At 43.1% G+C, this 26,760-nt stretch overlaps 1 protein-coding gene across 1 annotated transcript in view; it reads right to left on the bottom strand.

Annotated features, from left to right (window-relative positions):
• Positions 1 to 26,760, bottom strand: part of slc18a2 (solute carrier family 18 member 2) — a 64,558-nt gene that overhangs the window by 14,321 nt on the left and 23,477 nt on the right. The window contains exons 7-10 of the mRNA XM_084322132.1: positions 26,366 to 26,455; positions 25,176 to 25,219; positions 19,633 to 19,693; positions 2,011 to 2,106 (exon numbers count right to left, since the gene is read on the bottom strand). Of these exons, the coding sequence (XP_084178258.1) occupies positions 2,011 to 2,106; positions 19,633 to 19,693; positions 25,176 to 25,219; positions 26,366 to 26,455 (291 nt within the window). The remainder of the gene's footprint in view (positions 1 to 2,010; positions 2,107 to 19,632; positions 19,694 to 25,175; positions 25,220 to 26,365; positions 26,456 to 26,760) is intronic.

Genomic DNA, 26,760 nt, shown 5'->3' with positions numbered 1-26,760 from the left:
AATCATCAAATTGTGCTTAGAGGGAATTATTTTCACCGGACATTAAAGTGGAGATGAAGCAGTGAGCAATGTGATCCTAGTTTGTTTGTTGTGTACCTTGTGTAAGACAGGGTTCTATAATCAAATGTGAAATCTATCTTATTTGTCTGAAAAATATAATATAATATCCCTGTTTTCAACATGGGCGCCGCCATTTTGTTGCTGACGTCATACCGTGGCTTGGGTGTATACACTCTGGTTAGCTGCCTATATTGAATGGGTCAGTCAGCAAATAAAATGTTGCCTACAAAACAACGGGACCGCGGTGGTTCTGTTTGTATTGTTCCTGGCTGTTCAAACTAATTTTACCATGTGAGAGAGAGGAAAGTTGGTTAATTTCCACAAACTACCAGTGAAAAAAACAGTGTTGTTGACATGTTGGCTCGGGCTGCCTGCACCCAGACGGCGCGACCAGCCTGTTGGACAGGGACGGAGGATCTGCAGCGAACACTTCATTGCCTCGGATTATGTTGTTGGGGTGGGATGTTTGTCCAGAAGACCACTAATCAGCTGAAGCCGGACGCGGTTCCCTCGGTCTTCGACAGACAGACCGGCGTTAGCTCTCGGGAGCGATCGCTAGCTAGTTGGCACCAGCCGGGGCCAGGCGTTAGCTCTCGCTAGCTAGCGTTAGCAATTGGGTTGTCATGACAAAAACTGGCTCCAGTTAACCTAATTTATACCGTAATGAATCATTAAAAAATATTCCGTTAACTGGAATATGTTGTTTCTTTACACATATGTTGGATTATGTAATTGGGTTGTCATGACAAAACAATAAAAATCGCTACTTTACATCAGGGTGAACGCTGAACCGAGTCAAGCCGCGGGCGGCGCACTGAAGCCGGTGAATGAACAACCGCATTGCCCCGCTGGCTCCAGTTAACCTAATTTATACCGTAATGAATCATTAAAAAATATTCCGTTAACTGGAATATGTTGTTTCTTTACACATATGTTGGATTATGTAATTGGGTTGTCATGACAAAACAATAAAAATCGCTACTTTACATCAGGGTGAACGCTGAACCGAGTCAAGCCGCGGGCGGCGCACTGAAGCCGGTGAATGAACAACCGCATTGCCAGCATTCAGCCTGCTGGCTACCTAGACCCACTTCAACCAGCGTCGCGGAGCATTCAGCCTGCTGGCTACCTAGACCCACTTCAACCAGCGTCGCGGAGCATTCAGCCTGCTGGCTACACAAGCTGTGTAGCCAGCAGGCTGAATGCTCCGCGACGCTCCGGTTGCTAACGCTAGCTAGCGAGAGCTAACGCCGGGCCCCGAGAGCTAACGCCGGTCTGTCTGTCGAAGACCGAGGGAACCGCGTCCGGCTTCAGCTGATTAGTGGTCTTCTGGACAAACATCCCACCCCAACAACATAATCCGAGGCAATGAAGTGTTCGCTGCAGATCCTCCGTCCCTGTCCAACAGGCTGGTCGCGCCGTCTGGGTGCAGGCAGCCCGAGCCAACATGTCAACAACACTGTTTTTTTCACTGGTAGTTTGTGGAAATTAACCAACTTTCCTCTCTCTCACATGGTAAAATTAGTTTGAACAGCCAGGAGCAATACAAACAGAACCACCGCGGTCCCGTTGTTTTGTAGGCAACATTTTATTTGCTGACTGACCCATTCAATATAGGCAGCTAACCAGAGTGTATACACCCAAGCCACGGTATGACGTCAGCAACAAAATGGCCGCGCCCATAATGCTAAATGCTTCAGAAATGTACACAACAAATCGTTTTTTCTTAGAAACTGCTTATTTTTATAACGTGACTTCTTCTGTGGCTTATCTAAATACTAATGTGATGCTATGAATATGTATTTATCGCACTGCTTCATTTCCACTTTAAGACCGGAGAGATTAAATATGTCGGACTTCAACAGATTTTGCCGGTCAAATACCGGTAATTACCGGCTAACGGAAACGCTGGTGTGTGTGTGTGTGTGTGTGTGTGAGCTTTGTAAATACCGAGCTGCCATTTCCTGGCGCACATGGTCTCCATCATCCAGAGAGGCAGTGTGGGCTCCAGCATGGCGATGGCCATGTTTCCAAAGCAAATGGCACCTGAGGAAGAGAGAGTTAAGTAACGGTAAAGGGGAATGACACCCATTTTAAGAATTAATTTCCTACCACACTACAGACGGTTAACCTTTCACTACCACACTACAGAAGGTTAACCTTTCACTACCACACTACAGACGGTTAACCTTTCACTACCACACTACAGAAGGTTAACCTTTCACTACCACAGTACAGATGGTTAACCTTTCACTACCACACTACAGAAGGTTAACCTTTCACTACCACACTACAGAAGGTTAACCTTTCACTACCACAGTACAGACTGTTAACCTTCTGTAGTGTGGTAGTGAAATGGTTAACCTTCTTTATTACATGGCGTTTTCACATTCGCCAAAATGCTTGCTTGTGATTGGTCAATAGCGCTCGTCAGAGGTACGATATTACTCGATAACGGACCTCTGTGCGCAGCTGTTCGCAATCAAGGCCACTGACACACTGCATCAGTGCAGCCAATCAGACACACCTGCTGGCTGCACTGACAGCGGAGTGTGTGTGACGATGACAGCGGAGCCAGAACAGAACTGCGTCTGCATTTGATCTCGTCTTGTCGATGTAAAATTAATTAGGTATATTGTTAGTAAGTTAGCAATGTAATAAGCGGGATAATGTATAGCTATACTCGATCATTGTCGCAAAATAATTGACCTTCACTGACGTTTAAAACACTTTGGCGCTGCGCCTCGGTATTTTAAACTCTGTGTCGGTCAATTATTTTGCGACAATGACCTCGTAGCTATACATTATCCCTTACGTAGTGTGGTAGTGTGATGACCCCCACTTAACCTGCAAATGAGGAGTCTGTTGATCAAAGAGCATGGTGGAGTGGGTAGGTCGTTAGCCAAATTTGAAGCACCTGTGCAGTGCAGAAAGCTGCCTGCAGCACCAGTATATATGTTCCCCTGTCTAATCCCTTCTGTCTGCTTTCCCCATCTCCCAGGACAGGTTGTATCAGCCACCAAGCAAACCAACTTTGGATCCTTTGTCCATTCTGATATACACATTTGTTGTTTAATTCGTTTGTTTAGATAGGTTTAAATAAATTCTTTTGTTAACTTTGTATCACGTGTGGACTCCCTATTTGTGACAAACCTCTGGTTCGTCATAGTAGTGAAAGGTTAACCTTCTGTAGTGTGGTAGTGAAAGGTTAACCTTCTGTAGTGTGGTAGTGAAAGGGTTCATGTTGTTCCTGTGCCCCAGGTCAGTTCAGGCAGTATTTGTAAACACGCAAAACACTCTCCTAAAGCTAGATAGTTAGAACCCTCCAATCAATTATGGGATATAACATCTGATATCTAATCTATATTCTAGCATTGCTAGGGTCTGAACTAGAATTAAAACCCAATTTGGGTGTAAGAACTCGCATACACATTTCATGGCCTCATAAAGTCAGAGCTCCATTCATTGTCTATGGTGCAGCCCCAGATCATCACTGATTGGAGGGTTCTCTTTCTCTGCTCCCCCTCTCTGCATATTCACTCTCTCTCTCTCTCTGTTCATTCACTCTCTGTCTCTGTTCATTCTCTCTCTCTCTCTCTCTCTCTCTCTCTCTCTCTCTCTCTCTCTCTCTCTCTCTCTCATCCCACCTGGTAATTGAAGTGGTGGTGATGGAAGGCTGGGATGAATGGATGCATACACATATACGTGCACATGCACATCAACACTGACAGACACACACACACACACACACACACACCCTTTTAACATTCAGCGGTCACTTCACAACCCAATCACAAGCCATAATACTGCTCTTAACCCAGAAACCAATCGATAGGCTGAGTCTATCCCTGCCATGTCTTAACTCAATGGACAAACACAGCCACAGACAAATACAATCTTCTGATCTCCCAGCTGCTTCCTTTGCCTCAAATAAGACAATAATTCTACTCTGCCTTGGGCTAACAATATGACAATAATATTGTCATGTTTTTTAAAGGTATCTTACCAGAAGGTGGTCTAATTGTGTGAACTATCCAGATCATTTTATTGTAAATGAAAAGACCATAAGCAACTTGGATGAGGTGGTTGATGGTTTTAATAAATTCTTTGTACGTATTGGACCTGAATTGGCAGAGAAAATGACATTCACAACTGGGCACTGGATAAACGTATAGACTTCAACTCAAGCTCTAGAGGTATGTGGCAGGGCCTCAGAACAATGACAGATTACAAAGGCACCTCCCTCAAACTGAACAGTGACATCTCCTTAGCAAATGATCTCAATACCTTCTATGCGAGGTTTGAGGCTGTGAATAACAACACCAGCCTACAAGCCACGGCAATGGGGTGGGGGGGGGGGTCTGCTGATGGAGACTCAGTGTTCAGGGTAACAGAGCATGAGGTGAGGCGGACCTTTAAAAAAGTGAATATCAGGAAGGCAGCAGGACCGGACGGCATCCCCGGCCTCGTCCTAAAAGTCTGTGCCGACCAACTGGCCCCGGTATTCACTGACATCTTTAACCTATCCTTAGAACAGGCTGTCATCCCCACCTGTCTGAAGAAGTCCACCATCATCCCTGTACCCAAAAAATCTACGCCCGCTTGCCTCAGCGACTACCGCCCTGTAGCCCTCACCTCAATAGCCATGAAGTGCTTTGAGAAGCTAGTGAAGGGCTACATCTGTTCCTCCCTCCCCATCAACCTGGACCCCCTGCAATTTGCATACCGCCCTAACAGATCCACGGAGGATGCCATAGCCCATGTGCTGCACACAGCAGCATCACACCTGGACAAGAGGCAGGGGAACTATGTGAGAATGCTGTTCATTGACTACAGCTCAGCATTCAATACCATAGTCCCCTCCAAACTCATAGCCAAGCTCAGGGACCTGGGCTTGAACTATGACCTCTGCCAGTGGGTCTTGGACTTCCTGACGGGCAGACCCCAGGTGGTAAGAGCAGGCAACTGCACCTCCTCATCCATCACGCTCAACATAGGGGCCCCCCAGGGCTGTGTTCTGAGCCCCCTCCTCTACTCCCTGTACACACATGACTGCGTGGCACAGCGGAACAACAACACAATCATCAAATTTGCTGATGACACAGTAGTGGTGGGCCTGATCTCTGCCAACGACGAGAGGGCCTACCTGGAAGAGGTAGAGAATCTGTCACAGTGGTGTCAGGAGAACTGCCTCTCCCTGAACGTCAGCAAAACAAAAGAGATGATTGTGGACTTCAGGAGGTCGGGGGTCAAGGACTACAGCCCCCTCAGCATCGACGGGGCACCGGTTGAGAGAGTGAACAGTTTCAAGTACCTCGGAGCCCACATATCCGAGGACTTGACATGGACCACACACATTGACAGTGTTGTGAAGAAGGCACGACAACGCCTCTACTTCCTCAGGCGCCTAAGGAAGTTCCAAGTCAGTCAGAAGATCCTTAGGAACTTCTACTCATGTACAATCGAGAGCATCCTGACTGGCAACATCACCTCCTGGTTTGGGAATAGCACTGCACAAGACCGTAGCAGACTACAAAGAGTGACACGTTCAGCCGAACGCACAATTGGAGGGGGGCTTCCCACCCTCCAGAACATTTACAACAAGCGGTGCAGGGGGAAGGCTAAGAGAATCATCAAGGACTCCAGCCACCCGAACAACTGCCTCTTTGAACTGCTGCGGTCAGGCAAGCGATACCGGAGTCTTAAGGCGAGCACAGAAAGACTCAGAAGAAGCTTCTATCCCCAGGCCATCAGGCTGCTCAACGAACAATAAACACTATGCAACAACCATCAAATGCACACAGCACACACATCCACACGCACACACTCACTTTAAACAAACAACTCACTGCAGCACCCACTTTACACACTTTAGAACACCTAAACACACTTTACACTTTATATTTATTGGTAAAGGATTTGCACTACAACTCGTACACCTTACTGTAAATTGTACCTAAATTGTACCTCATCCCATTTGCGTGAATATTTTAGGCAACCAACTTGTGTTTAGCGTTTCTCTGATTGGCCACTACACCCATGTTACCACGGCAGCGCGAGAGAGCTGCAGCACGGAAATAGGCTGTCTATTGCCTCGCGCTGCAGCGCGGAAATAGGCTGTCTATTGCCATTCTCTAAGACAAACTCTAACCTTAACCAGCTCCTTAACAGCGCCTAAACTTAACCCTTCTAACCTTAACCAACTCCGAAACAATGCCTAACCTTAACCTTAACCATAACCAACTCCGAAACTATGCCTAACCTTAACCTTAACCATAACCAACTCCGAAAGAATATTGCCATTCTCTAAGACAAACTCTAACCTTAACCAGCTCCTTAACAGCGCCTAAACTTAACCCTTCTAACCTTAACCAACTCCAAAACAATGCCTAACCTTAAGTTGCTTAAAGTTAACATGCCTAAACTTAACCGGCGAAAGAATGCATGCTAAAAAAAAAATAATAATAATAAATTGAAGGGAATCAAACTTGTCACCAACGGACCGCAGGATCCACAGCAAGGCAGCGCTACCAATTGAGCTAGTTCTGGATGTTAAAAAGGTGGGATTACTGCTACATAATGCTGCCGCGACAGAGCTCCGCGGCAGAGCGGAGCTGCCGCTCCGCTCTGCTGCTGCCACGTCGCCGCGGGGGCGTGGCTAGACGCAAGTTGGGCGTGGCTAGACACAAGTTGGTTGCCTTTAATATTTAGGCATCCCATTTCTGCTCTGCACTATATAGTATTGTATATTAGTACATTTGTTATGGACGGTGTCCTTATGTGTATATATATGGGGGTTATGTATGTTATCTGTTGTGCGTGTGTGTATATAGGCATGTTTTGGTTGTTCTGTTTTTGTCTCCCTCCTGTGTAACATATCCCATTCTCAGGTGTCTTCCAGTTACAGCAGCAGAAGCAGCAGCAGCAGCAGCTGAGGCTCATCAGACTAATTAACCTCCACATCCCTTCATATACCCCAATTGTGTGCAGTGTTGGTTAGCTCTTTTGGCTCAGTGTGGTGGTGGGTGTCTCTCTGTGTTTGGTGATAATTCTGTGTGTGCTTGCGTGGACCAAACCCTGTGTGGGGTATATATACTGTTGGCCCTGTTTTGCCATTTGCCACTGTATGTGGGGTATGTATATTTGAGCTAGGTAATGCTCTAATTGCTCTCATGTTTGGTATGTATATTTGAGCTAGGTAATGCTCTAATTGCTCTCATGTTTGGTGTGTGAGCTAGGTAATGCTCTAATTGCTCTCATGTTTGGTGTGTGAGCTAGGTAATGCTCTAATCGCTCTCATGTTTGGTATGTATATTTGAGCTAGGTAATGCTCTAATTGCTCTCATGTTTGGTGTGTGAGCTAGGTAATGCTCTAATTGCTCTCATGTTTGGTGTGTGAGCTAGGTAATGCTCTAATCGCTCTCATGTTTGGTATGTATATTTGAGCTAGGTAATGCTCTAATTGCTCTCATGTTTGGTGTGTGAGCTAGGTAATGCTCTAATCGCTCTCATGTTTGGTATGTATATTTGAGCTAGGTAATGCTCTAATTGCTCTCATGTTTGGTATGTATATTTGAGCTAGGTAATGCTCTAATTGCTCTCATGTTTGGTGTGTGAGCTAGGTAATGCTCTAATTGCTCATGTTTGGTATGTATATTTGAGCTAGGTAATGCTCTAATTGCTCTCATGTTTGGTGTGTGAGCTAGGTAATGCTCTAATTGCTCTCATGTTTGGTATGTATATTTGAGCTAGGTAATGCTCTAATTGCTCTCATGTTTGGTGTGTGAGCTAGGTAATGCTCTAATTGCTCTCATGTTTGGTGTGTGAGCTAGTTAAATGCTCTATTGCTCTCATTGTTTGGTGTGGGTGTTTCTTAGATGTCCAGGTAGAGATGTCCAGGTAGAGGTACATTTGGTAGAGCTGGCGAAAGCTCTGGTTCACTCCATTGTGTTTTGGTGTGTTCTTTGTTGTACATTTCTGTTAACCCATAACCTGTTTGTGTATTTGTTTATTCCTTGTGTCACCCAGCCTATGGTGATTGCTTTGCTTTGTATTAACCCTTTGTTTCGCACACAGGGACATTGAGGGCAGGAAGATACCCTGGGTCTACATTTTGCATCACGTAGGTGACTAACTGTTAAAGACACCAGCTTTAGAGTGAGCACCACCACCTGTACTTTGGGGCGTTCGCGCCTGTAAGGGGGGGTGGGCTTTTGTTTCTTTTTGATATTTGATTTGGTGCTCACTGGTAGGTCCTCCGTGCTCTCTGTGTTGCTGATCTTGACTTTTGTGAAATAAATATTATTATTTTGCAAATTGTCTCATGTGTTTTGTGTCACTGCACCCTCACCTATCCTGTCTGTGGCCTAGTGTTGCGTCTCCCTACGGGGGTACGTAACAACATTGCATAGTATATTGTATGGTAACTCAGTTACTTTTCTGCATCGAACATTGTACATATGTCTATACTGAACACTGTGACTATTTTTACTTCTATTTTACATGCTATACTATTTTATTTCATACTTATCTTGTCTAACACAGTCTCTGGAGCGTAACAGTAAGAAGCATTTTGTATAAAAGTATTCTGTACTTCTGTATGACAACTATTAAAGAAACTTGAAAAGCTCAATGTTTCTTTATCCGGTAGATGAAAATGAAGTAATTGACACCGTATTGAACTGTAAGAATAAAAAATCTAAAGATTATAATATTGATATGGAGACTATTAAGAAAATTGTTGGGGGAATTATAAAACCACTAACTCACATTTGCAACTTATCTTTTCAAACAGGGACATTTCCAAATAAAATTCAAATAGCAAAAGTAATACCATTATTTAAATCAGGGGATAAACATACTTTTACAAATTACTGGCCAGTCTCTCTCCTACCTCACTTCTCAAAAATACTAAAGCGTTTTTCAATAAGACTTTTCAGTTTTGGGCGGCTACGTGGCGTAGTGGGCAAGGCGCTCGCCACGAATGACGGAGACGCTGGGCTTGCCTGTTCGAGCCCAGCGCTCCACATTGCTTTCAGTTTAGCTGGTCGTTCATACTAATACACATTGGCCGTATTAGGGGGTGGGAAACTGATGGGTGGGGATCGGGCGTTGTGGACAGCGACTCCTACAGGTCGGTTGGTGCGCCTGCGCAGTAGAATCAGGAAGTGTCGGGGGCAGCGTGAGCCTCCCACGTGTTACTCCTCGCCACTGAGATCGAGCTGCGCAGGTGAAAAGATGCGACTGCTGTTACCTCAAGTACCGGAGGGGACTTGTGCTATGTATGACTTAGTCCACATTGCAGCCGGCTTGTGGGAGGCAAGAAACAGGGGAGGGTTGAATTGGATGATACAAAATTGGGATGGGAGAAAATATAGAAAATGGGATAAAAAGTGGATCAAAAAAAAAAAAAAAACTTTTCAGTTTTATTGAAAAAAAGAACTTGCTTTCCGACAGCCAGTATGGTTTCAGACATAATAGATCAACTTCATTGGCACTTACAGACCTAATTGAGGAAATCAAGTACGGAAAACAAGAAATTAGCTGTAGGAATATTTATAGATTTGAAGAAGGCTTTGGTACTATATAGATCATGGTATATATATTATTACAAAAGCTGGATCGATGTGGTATTAGAGGAACTGTTCTAAATTGTCTGGAAAGTTATTTGGAAGACCGGAAACAATTTGTACAAATTGACAACCATAGGTCAACACTGATGAACATCGTCTACGGAGTACCGCAAGGGTCAATTTTGGGTCCGATACTGTTTTTATTATACATTTATGACATATGTAGAGTATCATCAATCATGAAATTCATTATTTTTGCAGGTGACACGAATATCATTTGTTCAGGGGAAAATGTGCAGGATGTTTTGCAGGTGATCACACAGGAGTTGATCAAGTAAAAAAAATGGTTTGATGAGAATAAATTGTCATTGAATTTGAGTAAAACTAAATTAATGTTATTTGGAAAGCGCAATAGTGACATAACAGTGACAATTATGATAGACAATGTATGTATTGAAAGAGTAGAACAAACCACATTCCTGGGTGTGATCATAGATGACAGGATAAGCTGGAAACCCCACATCAGTCAAGTAAAATCCAAGATGGCCAAAAGTGTGGGGGATTATGTATCGATCCAAGAATTTTGTCAACCAAAGGTCACTTCTCATCCTCTACCATGCACTTGTGGTCCCATATTTAAACTATTGTCTGGAAGTATGGGGTAATTCTTATCGTTCCAATATATCACCTCTTTATATACTGCATAAAAGGTACAACCAACACTCTACCCCATTGTTTTTACAATCATCAGCTTTTAAATTATGGGACTTGATCATACTTAGAACTGCCGAAATCATGTTCAAAGCTTCACACAACTCTCTTCCAACTCCCATCCAATATCGGTTCACTGAGAGGGTAGGAACCAGGAATTATAATCTTAGAGCGAAACAGAAACTCCAGCAACCGGGTGCAAGAACCACTCTAAAATCTATGTGCATATCTGTTTGTGGAGTGAGATTATGGAATGGATTGGACGAGGAGGTTAAACTGAGTAAAACATAAACCAGTTTAAAAGAAAGTTTAAAAAAGGAATATTGGAAAGGTATAAGGAGGAGGGTGAACATGACGTTTGGCATTAAAAGGAATATGTTATATAGAATATGTATTAACTATGTAGTCAGACTCATGTATGTATTGTTGAGATGTCAGGGGAATGTGAGAAACAGAGCTATGTTACATGTTGTATGTATAGCAATTGATTCACAAGCTTAGCTTCTTCCATCCCCCTTTTCAAACCATTAAGTGGTGTCTGTTGTTAATGTTGTCTATTGTTTTGTGGTGGTTATTGTACTGTTTTGTGGTTGTCTTGTATTGTATAGGTTGATTGGTTTGAAATAAATAAATGAAACTGGTACAATGTTTTTTAAAGGTAGAATATTGAATGCCGTCAAACAGCGACCTCTAGGCAAAGGAGGTATTGTACTTTGTTTATATCTTTTGTTTTGGTCTGATGTATGGGTTGCTACTGCTGACCACTTCTCAGGCTCTGCCAAGAGAGGTCTGGAGAAAGTTACATTATAATAAGTTACTAACCTCCAACCCACACGTCAGACCAAAACAAAATATGTAAACAAATTTTGCCTAGATGTCACAGTTTGACAACATTACAGATTCAGATACAATCTGGAAGTGAGTTGACCCTCTAACCTTTTGGTGTATTCACATTATGTTCTTGAAGAGTTGGACTTGTAGATGCTTGTAGTGTTTAAAGGGGAATACAACCAAATATAATAATTATTATATTATTCGTATGGTCTAGGACAGTACAATAAATATTTATGAACATGAGCAACTCTCTCCCATAGCCATAAACCTGAGAGCTAAGACTCAGATTTGTGATGTCATCTGGGCCCCGTTCCCCGTACCTGGTTCAACTAAGTCGATCAAGATGTCATTATCCAGATTCAGTTAACCCGATGTTTGAAGCCGGGATTTTCCTGTTCCTCGAAGGTGGATTCAGTCTCGTTAACTCAAGCCAGACTTGAGACCCAGGATTAGTGCGCGCGGCCGCTCCAGTTGAAAAGCCAGCACGTATCGATAGCAGAGATCCTGATTCTCTAGCGGCATTGATTGATTAATTGATTTAAAACTTTATTAACATATTGCAGTACGGCTCAATCGCCTCGCCGACAAGTTAAATGCGTTATCTATAGGCTAATTTTAAGTCCCTCATTACCTCAGTCAATCAGATTATATGTCTTTAAACTTGCCTGCTGGATTGAATAATCAAATGAGATCTTGCTAGCGAAAATAATTAGTTAAGCTGTTATACAGGATAACGATACGGCTCTCTTCCCATTGATTGATGTATGGTCGATCTTTTACTTATCTCCACTGTGGTGTAACGGGTTCTTCTTTTGACTTTCACGCAGACGACCGGGGTTCGAAACCTAGTCTTCCCCTTCTTTTTGCGATGTAGGAATAATTCAATTTGGTGCACGTTGAGAGCTATATAAAGAATGACATCCTCAATGCATGTAGATTTATAATATTTTAACTTAGAACTAGGCTACTTTGGCGTATAATCATTAATATTATATTCCAAAAAATTATATTGGAAACACAGGGTTTCGAACACCGGTCGCTGGGTTGAAAGGATTGAGCACTACCGCTGCGCCACTGTGCCAGATGAGATAAATTCATTGTTTATACATTAATGAACGAGAGACCCGTGTTTAGAATATTCTTTGTTTTGAATGACGTTTTATCTCTTTATCCTCATTCATTAATGTGACGTCAACGGCTCATTCAATTTCTCAAATCCGTCAAACAGCGCATCTCATCAGACATCTTAATCCCAGTTACAATTAAAATAACCACATAATGTGTACATCGCACCGAGCGAGCACCACGGTATATATAACGTGCATTATTTAGGACAAAGTGAATTTAGTATCAGCATTTTGGGTCTATTTTACATTTCAAAAGCCCCCTCTGGAAGAATGGAGCACAAAAACGTAATTCAGAATGGTATAATGCAGATCGTAGACTGTGGGAATAATTTCAGGAAACGGGCTGTCACTTCTTTGCGGGGGCGTGGCGATGGTTCATCCAGCTAACTTGAACTTAAACCCTGCTTTCGACCAGGCTCAAACTTTTGGATCTGTTGTCATGGTGATTTGGACAATCCAGGTACGGGGAACCGGAAAGTCCGGCTTAAGTCAGACTTCACCGAAAGTTATCCGGCTAACTCAGTTATCCAGGTACGGGGAACGGGGCCCTGGGTATAAAGTCTTGAGCTTCTCCATAGAGAATGAATCGGGAGGTGGCAGGGGGAGTGGCCAGTGAATAAAGCTAATTTGGGTGTGAAAACTCAGACAGACATCCTATGGGTCCACAAAAGCAGTCTTAACTTTATGATGGTTCAGTAGTCTTAACTTTATGATGGGGTTCAGTAGTCTTAACTTTATGATGGTTCAGTAGTCTTAACTTTATGATGGTTCAGTAGTCTTAACTTTATGATGGTTCAGTAGTCTTAACTTTATGATGGTTCAGTAGTCTTAACTTTATGATGGTTCAGTAGTCTTAACTTTATGATGGGGTTCAGTAGTCTTAACTTTATGATGGTTCAGTAGTCTTAACTTTATGATCATTCAGTAGTCTTAACTTTATGATGGTTCAGTAGTCTTAACTTTATGATGGGGTTCAGTAGTCTTAACTTTATGATGGTTCAGTAGTCTTAACTTTATGATGGTTCAGTAGTCTTAACTTTATGATGGTTCAGTAGTCTTAACTTTATGATGGTTCAGTAGTCTTAACTTTATGATGGGGTTCAGTAGTCTTAACTTTATGATGGTTCAGTAGTCTTAACTTTATGATCATTCAGTAGTCTTAACTTTATGATGGTTCAGTAGTCTTAACTTTATGATGGGGTTCAGTAGTCTTAACTTTATGATGGTTCAGTAGTCTTAACTTTATGATGGTTCAGTAGTCTTAACTTTATGATGGTTCAGTAGTCTTAACTTTATGATGGTTCAGTAGTCTTAACTTTATGATGGGGTTCAGTAGTCTTAACTTTATGATGGTTCAGTAGTCTTAACTTTATGATCATTCAGTAGTCTTAACTGTATGATGGTTCAGTAGTCTTAACTTTACTTTATGGTGGTTCAGTAGGCATTTCTTTGGGTACCCCTTCAGTACCCTTAAAATCGCTGGATGTCTACTTTACTCAGGGTTTTATTGAGTATGATTAACATGGTTAGGAAGGGGATTGATACTTTACTCCCAAAAAGGACAAAAAAAGACATGACTTCACTGAAGTGCTCTACAACCAAAACAATCATGGACATGCCGGCAATACGCTTTTGAAGTGTAACCAAGTTAGATGCTGCATATTGCTACGGTTGACACGAATAACATGCACTGTGATCTTCTTCCCCAATGACACAGGGCGGGACAAAAAGTTGGAGCTAGTTTCTGAACCTACTGAACCACCTACTGGGTTAGTAGCTTCTTTCTGATTGTTTAAGTACTGAGGACCTTTCATAGCCAGGCCATAATACCTGATGACATCACAAGTTTGAGTCTTTGTTCCCTGGTTTTTGGCGTTGTTCATGTAAACAAATATTGATTGGACTGTCCTAGACCATAGGAATCCATCATGCTCCACAACCATGGGCAACAACTGACTTGGCCAACGGCTGGAGAACTAACGGCTGGAGAACTAGCGGCTGGAGAACTAACGGCTGGAGAACTAACGGCTGGAGAACTAACGGCTGGAGAACTAGCGGCTGGAGAACTAACGGCTGGAGAACTAACGGTTGGAGAACTAACGGCTGGTGAACTAATGGCTGGAGAACTAACGCCTGGAGAACTAACATCTGGAGAACTAACGGCTGGAGAACTAACGGCTGCAGAACTAACGGCTGTAGAACTAACGGCTGGAGAACTAACGGCTGGAGAACTAGTGGCTGGAGAACTAACGGCTGGAGAACTAACGGCTGGAGAACTAACGGCTGGAGAATTAACGGCTGGAGAACTAACATCTGGAGAACTAACGGCTGGAGAACTAACGGCTGGAGAACTAACGGCGGGAGAACTAACATCTGGAGAACTAACGGCTGCAGAACTAGTGGCTGGAGAACTAACGGCTGCAGAACTAACGGCTGGAGTACTAGTGGCTGGAGAACTAACATCTGGTGAACTAGCGGCTGGAGAACTAGCGGCTGGAGAACTAACGTCTGGAGAACTAACGGCTGGTGAACTAGCGGCTGGAGAACTAACGGCTGGAGAACTAACATCTGGTGAACTAGCGGCTGGAGAACTAACGGCTGGAGAACTAGTGGCTGGAGAACTAACATCTGGTGAACTAGCGGCTGGAGAACTAATGGCTGGAGAACTAGTGGCTGGAGAACTAACATCTGGTGAACTAGCGGCTGGAGAACTAACGTCTGGAGAACTAGCGGCTGGAGAACTAGTGGCTGGAGAACTAACGGCTGGAGAACTAACGGCTGGAGAACTAACGGCTGGAGAACTAGCGGCTGGAGAACTAACATCTGGAGAACTAACGGCTGGAGAACTAACGGCTGCAGAACTAACGGCTGTAGAACTAACGGCTGGAGAACTAACGGCTGGAGAACTAGTGGCTGGAGAACTAACGGCTGGAGAACTAACGGCTGGAGAACTAACGGCTGGAGAATTAACGGCTGGAGAACTAACATCTGGAGAACTAACGGCTGGAGAACTAACGGCTGGAGAACTAACGGCGGGAGAACTAACATCTGGAGAACTAACGGCTGCAGAACTAGTGGCTGGAGAACTAACGGCTGCAGAACTAACGGCTGGAGTACTAGTGGCTGGAGAACTAACATCTGGTGAACTAGCGGCTGGAGAACTAGCGGCTGGAGAACTAACGTCTGGAGAACTAACGGCTGGTGAACTAGCGGCTGGAGAACTAACGGCTGGAGAACTAACATCTGGTGAACTAGCGGCTGGAGAACTAACGGCTGGAGAACTAGTGGCTGGAGAACTAACATCTGGTGAACTAGCGGCTGGAGAACTAATGGCTGGAGAACTAGTGGCTGGAGAACTAACATCTGGTGAACTAGCGGCTGGAGAACTAACGGCTGGAGAACTAGCGGCTGGAGAACCAACGGCTGGAGAACTAACGGCTGGAGAACTAATGGCTGGAGAACTAACGGCTGGTGAACTAACGGCTGGAGAACTAACAGCTGGAGAACTAGTGGCTGCAGAACTAGTGGCTGGAGAACTAACGGCTGCAGAACTAATGGCTGGAGAACTAACGGCTGGAGAACTAACGGCTGGAGAACTAGTGGCTGGAGAACTAACGGCTGGAGAACTAACGGCTGGAGAATTACCGGCTGGAGAACTAACGGCTGGAGAACTAACGGCTGAAGAACTAGCGGCTGGAGAACTAACGGCTGGAGAACTAGTGGCTGGAGAACTAACATCTGGTGAACTAGCGGCTGGAGAACTAACATCTGGAGAACTAACGGCTGGAGAACTAACGGCTGGAGAACTAACATCTGGTGAACTAGCGGCTGGAGAACTAGCGGCTGGAGAACTAGTGGCTGGAGAACTAGCGGCTGGAGAACTAACGGCTGGAGAACTAACATCTGGTGAACTAGCGGCTGGAGAACTAACGGCTGGAGAACTAGCGGCTGGAGAACTAACGGCTGGAGAACTAACGGCTGGAGAACTAACGGCTGGAGAACTAACGGCTGGAGAACTAACGGCTGGAGAACTAGTGGCTGGAGAACTAACGGCTGGAGAACTAGTGGCTGGAGAACTAACGGCTGGAGAACTAACGGCTGGAGAACTAACGGCTGGAGAACTAACAGCTGGAGAACTAGCGGCTGGAGAACTAACGGCTGGAGAACTAGCGGCTGGAGAACTAACGGCTGGAGAACTAGCGGCTGGAGAACTAACGGCTGGAGCACTTGATAACTGTTAGAACAGTTTGACTCTTAACTATTGCAGCCCTAGCCAAAGTACTATTTTATATGGGTATTTCTACATTTACTTAAGTAAGAGAACTGTGTACTTCTTCCACTAGTGATAACCACTACAATCCATTATGCACAGTGGTGTCTGGAAATCACAATGTGTGTTTTGTTGTGCTGCAACAAGGCAATATTAAATATTAAACATGCATTTTACACAATAATTATACCACAAGATATTTAGATACGGCTAATGCTGCTACCCACACATTTTTATCAATGAACAGCTACCCAGGAGAAACCTCACATAACTGAGGATCTGAGAATGCTTGTTCACAAGAAGCTTACAGCCAAGGAGACTCTGGAGTTACTGGGGGTCTGAGTTCAGTTCATTTTAGTTAATTTGGACTGTTCACATAATATGCAAAAGGTAAGAAATGTTTTTGCTCTGAATTGTCTTCATTCGGAAATGTTTTGTTAGCAAAGTTTTTGTGAAAATGCATGTGTTTGGGAAGTACTGAGCATACAGTATGACTGGATGAGAGACTGACTGCACTACGTGTTTGAGAGTTTGTAAACGGATGTTTTGATATAGTTTTGCTGTTGTCAAATTTGGACCCCATTAACTTCAAGTCATCAAGTATGGCTACCGGCATGTGAGGAAAAAATAAATCTTCAGGAATTCAACACAAGTTGCAACACAGGGCCAGTCATTTATATACAATCATTTTTGGGGTGAACTGTTTCTTTAAGATCAGAACTGTTTCTGTCAATAAATCACAATGTTACAATAACAGAGATGCAAACACCCATGTGCCTGTGATCTCTGCTTTAGTTTCCCCCCATCTGGGTGGCGTCAGCTGCACCCACTATTTGTTATTAATCCTATATTTAATTTCCTGCCTAAATTGGCAGAATCACTAGAACTAAACTCCGTTCCTCGGCCTGCGCACCGTCTGGCAGCGGTGTATTCCAGCCATTAACCACTGAGATGTCTTTGTTAGCACCGTCTGGCAGCGGTGTATTCCAGCCATTAACTCAATCAGTGCCAGCCATTAGACGCGGACCGTTGTAGCTGGGCCAAGCGTTAAAAGATACGACTGTGTGACCTTGTTTGTAGAGCTAAATCTATATTCTATATTATAGCCATGGATACAATATTATAGTAATTTGACACTGTGTTTCTTCTTCTTCAAGATGCAAAAAAGAGATCATTTTTCCATCCATACGTTCCTGTGTTATACCGTGGTGAATATAAGTATGGTTTTACAGCGGTATGGGGTAATTCCTGAAAGGCTGCGTAATAGCCATATAGGCCAAGTCTACTATTTGCGTTGGCGTTACTTGCCTATACACGCTAGTATTCCAGAATAAAATCTATACAGTAGCTATTATGTTTCATCATGAATGCATGAAAGGGGGGGGGGGGGGGGGGCGGGTTGTTTCTGATGATTGATTACCAGTAACGGCATTAGTATTGAACGCTAAAAACGCTGATCAGCTGGATCGGTATGAAAACCTTCCACAATCAACCCAGAATTTACGTCAGATGATCCTTACCTTTGATCGGGAGTATTCCAAAAATAATATTCCAATTGTTTGATTGATATCTGCTCCATCCGATTTCCATTTGGCCCACGACATAACCAACCACAGCGTATGCATCGGATGTCCCGTAGACGTTTGGATGCGACCGATTGAACCTCTAGCCTTGCCGTCTACTGAAAATCTGCGCCCGGAAACCTTTCAGTGTAACACAGGGTCTGGAACAGGGTTTACTGCAGCTCGATACCGCCACCTGGGAGAATCTGGCCGGTACTGCACCCTCAGCGTCGCAGTAGGCCTTCTAACGGCAACATACGGGTCCCTGGCATTTAATAGGATATTAACATTTAAAAAGATTAAAAAATAACCAAAAATTTTATATTACGTGGTTGGCACCCAACGGTTGTCGGGCAAACACGTAATATTACGTGAATGGCCCCGAATGAGTTAACCACTGAGATGTCTTTGTTAGCACCGTCTGGCAACGGTGTAGCCTATTCCAGCCATTAACCACTGGGATGTCTTTGTTAGCACCATCTGGCAGCGGTGTATTCCAGCCATTAACCACTGGGATGTCTTTGTTAGCACCATCTGGCAGCGGTGTATTCCAGCCATTAACCACTGGGATGTCTTTGTTAGCACCGTCTGGCAGCGGTGTAGCCTATTCCAGCCATTAACCACTGGGATGTCTTTGTTAGCACCATCTGGCAGCGGTGTATTCCAGCCATTAACCACTGGGATGTCTTTGTTAGCACCGTCTGGCAGCGGTGTAGCCTATTCCAGCCATTAACCACTGGGATGTCTTTGTTAGCACCGTCTGGCAGCGGTGTAGCCTATTCCAGCCATTAACCACTGGGATGTCTTTGTTAGCACCATCTGGCAGCGGTGTATTCCAGCCATTAACCACTGGGATGTCTTTGTTAGCACCTGATAATTCGCCACATCCAATTCTACTTCTACAGCCGTGACTGGTCTCATCATCACAAGTATTTGTACTTCAATTTTTTTAATCTCCTGGTTTGGATCCTGTACTTCTCTGGAGACTGACAGTGTGGTATTTAGAACAGCATAGTGAGAAAGCGATGTATTTTCTGTCCAGACCAGCCTGGTCTTCTTTGGCTAAAATTGCAAATACGTCACCTATAAACACAACATTGCTTAGCTAGCGCAATCTTGATGTAACTAAGAGATGTGCTGAAAAACCTCACACACTCAGACACACACACTCAGACACACACACTCAGACACACACACTCAGACACACACACACACACACATACACACACGCACACACACACACACACACACACACACACACACACACACACACACACACACACACACACACACACACACACACACACACACACACACACACACACACACACACACACACACACACACACACACACACACACACACACACCTCCATCGCAGCGTTCTACTGTATGCTGTGTAACAAAGCCAGCAATGGGGCAACAGTGTTTCGACAGGCGTTATACTGCAAACATGGATTGAGCCTTTAACATTCAGTTTGTCTAGAGTTTTCTTACCAGCAGCAATTAGAATGTATGGATCTTTCATCAGAGTGAGCAGGGGGGTCCCTTTTTGGCTCTAAGTGGAGAAAAGGCAGAAGTTACGACAAGTCAAGTACAATAGGTTTGAATTCTGCACCAAATCCGCCGTATGGTATAATCGAATTGCATACTTTTGAAAGAAGAACATTTTTTGGACACAATAAATATGTTTGCACACACCGCCACCGCTACCAAATATATTATATAATATATCATCACCATCATCTGCGCTCAGAGAGGAGTCGTTCGGCAAAAAATTGTTCCGAGTATATCTGCTTAGAAAACGTAATTGTCGAATTCAATTATTTTTAATTTCTCCACGTGGTAAATACACAGGTCACAACATGTTTACAGGAACGTTTTGGAATTGTATTTGGAGTGTATTTGGTGACTGTAGGGCACTGTAGGGAACGTCAGGCTCTAAAACCCCCCCACTTCCAGTGATGAAGCTAAGCTACGCTAACGGAGCGACTGTTCCCTAAGCTAAATGCACGCACAGAGACAAAAAAGGTATGTATCTTCTTGTCTAACTCCAGGGAAGATGTTAAATAAGCTAATTTCCCAAAATGTTGGAGTTTTCCTTTAATGAAATGTAAGTATTTTTCTTATTTTTTTTTAAATCTTTTTCCCCCCTTCTTTTTCCGTTCTTCTCCCATCCCAATGTTAGTCGTTATGCCAATTCCCAATCCCCTTCCTGGTCGGTGCGCACTCTACCCCCTAGCGTCGGTCCGGGAGGGCAGAGACTATCACATGCTTCCTCCGACACATGTTTACCCAGCCCACCGCTTCTTTTCACCTGGCAGCGCGGACTCTCACTGGGAGAGTGTAACGTGTGGAAGGTCACACTACCTCTCCTAGATCCTTCCCTTGCTGTTTACAACGACCAGGACCCACCCTCGCCGGGTTTCCCACCCGCTAACACTGCCAATTGTGTTAGTATGGACGGTCGGCCAACCCGGAAGCACCACAGCTGGATTCGATCCCACTGTCTCTGTGGTGGTAGACAGACGCTTAGTCCGCTGCGCTACCCGGCCGCCTGAAATGTAAGTCTTTTAAGCACATTTCAGATATAACATTCATGCATCTTCCTGCCAATCATTTCAGACAACAACAAAAAATAACGTTGTTCTCTAACGTTGTATAATATAGCATTGCTCTCCAAAGAATGGCACGGTTAGGGTTTGCTGCAAGTCATCAAGGACCACCAATTAAAATTCTAAGAGGGTCCCATAAATACATGTCTTTTTTTATTGAGAATGAATGAGATGAATGACTGTAAAAACGGCTAATGACCAGAGGAAGATTCTGGCGTTGGCTTTCCCTCAAAAGCCATAATATGTGAACTCGTATGTCATCCTGAACAGAAGCAGGTGAGCGTTCTGCTCTCTCCTCTGGAGGAGCCTGTCCTTAATTAAAGGGCAGTCGTGGTGTTTCTGAATTCACAGCCCCTCAAGCTAAGCTCTTTGTCAGCCGCTCCCCAGGCTCTCTTTAAACCTAATCATCTTCTGTGTTAAGGTTTGGATTCCCCACAGACGATCGCTGTGTTCCACCGCGGGCAGGAACCCCCCCCAGACCCAATCCTGAGACACCAATATGACAACGATCCATCCACTTACACTGAAAGCAGCGTGGAGTAGCCATATGTTCTATCTGAGAGGCTGTCTCCCTGTTTGCGGATTTTCAGAGGCAGGATCAGAGGGAACAGAGAGAGTTACGTACGTAACTATGGTTTTCTGATAGAACAAGATTATATTGGTTATTTGGTGTTTGCATGGTATTTATGTATGTTTCGACACTGTAATAAAAAAAATACCCAACCTTAGTTGGAGTCAGGACTGAGCTTATTACTTCCATATCTATCGCTTTTATATCAGTCATGGAAATTGAATACTCCGATGGCCACTCTCATGTTATCTAGCTCTCCAAGCCATAGATCAAAGTCAAAGGGTTAGTGATTGGGATCTTTAACTCTAGGCTGGCAGATGTCTGTTCATGTGGAGCCATCCCTAGACTTTTGGGGGCCCTAGGCAAAATAATCACTTGGGGGCCCTTCTGTTTTACCTCATTATCATATCTCCGCAGCAGAGGCGTACACTACAGCTGTTTCAATATTTTGCCATTCAGATGAAATTATGTTTTTAAATGAAAATGATGTTTTGAGGGGCCCTCTGATTGGCTGACTGACCTCCCCTCTGATTGGTTGGGGGCCATACTAAGGAAGACACATGACCTGATCTGCCTAATGGGCAGGGTGGCCCTGTTCCTCAGATTGTGCAAATAACCAATCATTGTAGTGATTGTACAGCGTAATAGCATAAAGGAAAGTGCCCTCTAACACCTCTGAATGGCTTTCTCTACAGCCTATGCAGCAATCAATTCCCATTCACTATTTTGTATTAGTCAATACGCAGCTCATTCAAATGCACCAGCACATACCCGTATTGACTATGTTTGATCCCAAAGCGAACATGATTGCAAGATACCAATAAAGTCTTCTGAGTTGAGTACAAGGGTTGTAGGTAAAATGAAGAAAGAAACATTTCCTATTGGGAGCTTTTGAGTGAAGCTTAAATTTTATTCTTACTTTGAATGTCTGTGACTGTGAGGGAAGGCTGGGAATACCTGGTAATGATGTAATTAATTATATAATAATATATTTATGAATGTGTAGTTTCTTGGTAGAAATAGCTAAATAACAGTATTATATTGTCATAGCTGTGCAATATTAGAATATAATTGAATATAAATAGAATATAATTATACTGTATATTTGTAGATCTGGTATGTCATAAATGTCTAGATGCAACAGTACTGTCTACCTGTATGTCATGTATGTCATATATGTTATGATGAATTGAAAATGGGGGACCCTGATGTAAACAAGACAAAAGTCTTTCTCTGGTCTGCATCCTCTTAACAATTGTGTGTATTGAGCTGTACTGTATTGTACCCATTCTGCAATCTGTTAATAATATTTTCAATCAATTTCAATCAATCAAATTACCCAGTTGTTATTTAACCTTCATGAAGCATTTGATTTCCTTCTCTCTATCTCTCAAGCTTAATTAGTAGTACCTAACATTATGAGTATAGTACTGCAGTGCCAACTCACACCAGGTTTGACTCCCTATTACAGTACTTATTGTATTTACAATGTAACTAAATAACGCACTGGTTCAGGAGAATGAGTAGGGTGTTGCAACATTATTAACCAATGTCTATTATGAAAACATTAGAACACCATGAGAACAGCACTGCCTTGATATCTCAATATTACTCTGCTTTGATCCTGCCGATACACAATTACTGCTTTAGTAGAGCGATTGTATTGTTACAACAATACATGTTTCTACATACAGAATTGAAAATAAATCAAATGTTTACATACTTGTTGGCAATTTCTAGGTAATTCCATAGTTATTACCCTGTAAATTACGTGTACTATAATATGAAGTGCTACAGATGAGGTAATATACTACAGCTTCATATAGGGAGGTGTAGTCTGACGTCCCTTTGGACCGCCCACAAGGTCCACCCGTATAGGGATTTATCATTGGGAAAATGGATAATCGGCTATTGTAACCATTCTGCCTCATGAACATTGGCAAGCTTTCCATTTTCTGCACAAAATGAGTTCCCTTCTATCACTAATATTATTGTTTAAGCATTTTTGGTTGAAATAAAATTAGACGATTTTTCTTTACGATTAATTGCGAATATTTTCATGTTGAGCTATAGATTGTGGATGAATACGCACAGAAAGGTACACCATGCAAATGTTCATGCTTTATTTGTTTTAAACGAGACGATTTAGAAATGGGCAATTGGGGATATACATTGTGTTTTCAAGATGGTGGACCGGCCGGAAACAGCAATGACGTAACGTAACCACTACACCTCCCTATTACCATGTCATCATAAAGCATGATGACGACAGTCATCTCAGGCAGGTAAGTAAACAGTTTCAACATCATTTTTATACAATGGCATGCAAATATCTTGATTCTGAGTGGCTGAAACAGTCAAGTTAGCCGTTGTTATTTCGTATAACACACTCCACGTGACCCCAGATCCCTCCCACAACCGAATAACTTTTTCTGAATGAGTCCGCCATAGATAGACAAATGGAAGTATGAATATATTTAGAACGAATCCTCCAAAAAAGATACAGTCAACTGGAATATGTTAGTTCGTTACACATATGTTGGATTATGTAATTGGTTTGTCATGACCCATTGTGAAACAAAAGAAAAATCGCGGACTTAAAAAAGATGATTGAATTTGATTTAATTTTTTTTTGTCAGACTTGGATCTACTATTGGATCTACTTTCTCTGTGGATGGTTTTGTGAATAAATCTCCATTATGCTTCAATTACTGTGTTTATTTGTATAGCAATAAGGTTGGGTGAATTCGGCCATTGTATAAAAGCATTAAATCACTTGAAGTCGTGTGTTATACTCATTAGATCACACCTAGGGGGGGGGTCTAACGACGCTCCGCTGCGCGTCGGGCCTAATGGCACAAAAAGACCAGTCGCGCACTCAGGCACTTGCGGGTTCCATGTAAGATTGCGCGCGTGGCCTGGCACACCGAGACCGACTTCAGAGCGGGCGAAAGTGCACGGAGGAAGGCACATTTACATTGGAACAGCTGTAAATGCCTAGTCTATATGCAAAGTCAGTCCCTGTTTGAAGATTTTTTTAAGATTTCCAGTTCCAGTGTTCTATTGTCCATTTTGCATGTATAACCAGTTATTATATAATTAATTAGAATGTTAGAATTCATTTTAGAATGATGATCAGTGTGACTGTACTCCTGAAAAAGTATAATAATGTGGTTTATTTGTATTGGGAAAGATACAGACACATTAGCTGGTTAAACAACATCTATATGTGTTGTAATAATGCAGATATTGAGTGTATTTCTGTGAAAACGATCGCTTCCACCCCGCGAGTCGTGCGCCTGCTTGCGGCCGTTGGGCACAGCTACGTCCGTTAACATGGGAGCGAAAGTGAAGCTCTGGTCGCCCGCCCGCCCGCCTGCCTTCGCGCGCGACTGGTGTGTCAGGGCTGTTACAACCACCCCTAGGCGTGATCTAATGAGTATAACACCCCGCCGTATGTATATTTCTCTCCCACCCACCCACCCCCTCCTAATGTACAGTCCCCTCCCCATCATATGTATATACTCTGTCAGGATCTAGGGGTAACAGTACTGTATATTTGAATACCGTTTATGTCACAAATGTATCAGTACTAAATACCTATATGTCCCTATGCCATAAATGTCATGTATGTTGTGTATGTCATAAATGTCTATATGAATTGAAAATGGGGGACCCTGATGGAAACAAGACAAACGTCTTTCTCAGGTCTGCATCCCCTTAACAATTGTATGTATTGAGCCGTACTGTATTGTACCCATTCTGCAATCTGTTAAATAAAGTTTTCATTCATTCATTCATTCTCTGTCGCGTGATGTAATGCTTAAATAAACTTGTGCAGGAGACAAACGTACCTCTGGCTCCACCTTGGAGGGCTGCAGGACGAAGAGCTGGAGAGCTGCATGGAAATATAGTGGATCCACTTAGTACACACGTTTAATATCTCAATCAATGAACAATAATAATAATACTAATAAATAATAACTGATGATAATAATAATGATGATAATAATAATCATCATAATAATAATAATAATAATAATAATAAAAATAATAATGATATAATGATATCATTGTAGGGATAGTCCAGATACATAAGATACAGATTATATCTTTAACACATTCCCGGCCATTCACGTATATATGTTTTTAACTCGTTTTTTCTTTTATTCGATTTTAATATCCTATTCACTGTCACAGAGCTGTATTTTTTCTTGAAAAGGCATAATTATTGAGACTCTGAAAGTGCAGTACCGGCCATATCCTGGTAGTGGCGCTGTCTCGAGAATGCAGTAATCCTTGTTGCAGACTTGCTGTCAAATCTTTTTCGCTCCGGGCAGACTTTTCTGTTAGCCTGAAGCGAGGGCGTCACCCGATCGCCTGGAATACTTTTTGGAAAATTCTTTTTGGAATCCAACCGGCCACAGGTAAGAGCGATTTGACGTCAATTTCAGCCTGATCGGGCCTTGTTCTTATAGCCATCACCATGAACAGCGTACGTTGTTGTAATAACGAATGCCGTTATTGGTAATCAATAATCAGAAACGACTTCCCCCGCCCCCCCCCCCCCCTTTCATGCATTCATGGTGGAACATGATACCGATCATATGCATTTGGATTTTTAACTCTAGCTTGTGTAGGGACGAAACGCCAATCGATTTAACGTTATTAGCTTAGCGCCTTATAACTAGCTTTGCAGGAATTATCCCAGACCATTCCCATATAACGCTCATATTCATTATGGTATAAAACGGGAACGTATTGATGAAAAAATTATTTCCTTATGGCATATTGAAGGGAAGGTTTATACTGTCAATTGACAATGACAATGGATACATAGCTATAATATAAAATATAGATTTAGCTCTACAAACAACGTGACGCACAGTGAAAAGTTGTAATGAAAAGCTGGCGTCCTAGAGTGGGGCCCGTCTAATCTAATGGCCGGGAATGTGTTAAGGGTGGCTGGAACGCTGCCAAATACAAACACATCCATGCATTCACTGAAGGCATTATGTATGTGATAGAATAATAATAATGCTACCTCCATCGAACAAAGCCAGGAAAGCCAGGATCAGGAATGGTGCTGTTTTTCCAACAAACTCATACATCACACTGCCAAACGGTGGCCCCACTGCGGAGGAGAGACCAGTCAGTGATCCAGCTGTACTGTAGGCGGCAGGACTTTCATGTGAAAGCCCCAATCTGAGTTTTTCCTTTTCTTTTACCATATCAATATGGGCTATATTCACATATTCCTAACGAGTTTGATAGATGGAAAATAAGCTATTTGGAACTTTCTTAACCCGTTGTAAATATATAATATAGGTAGTTTATTCCAGTTTATAAACATTGTGCCTCATTTTCCAGTATTTCCGTATGTGTAAGAGGTGGAATGTTGATCAAATACTAGGGATGTCACCCCCCCCCCCCCCCCCC

This window comes from Notolepis coatsorum (genome assembly GCF_963971535.1).
Source record: "Notolepis coatsorum genome assembly, chromosome: 9".
Taxonomy (NCBI): domain Eukaryota; kingdom Metazoa; phylum Chordata; class Actinopteri; order Aulopiformes; family Paralepididae; genus Notolepis; species Notolepis coatsorum.
Note: the sequence above shows the minus strand (reverse complement) of the source record. Positions and strands in the feature narration are given on the sequence as shown.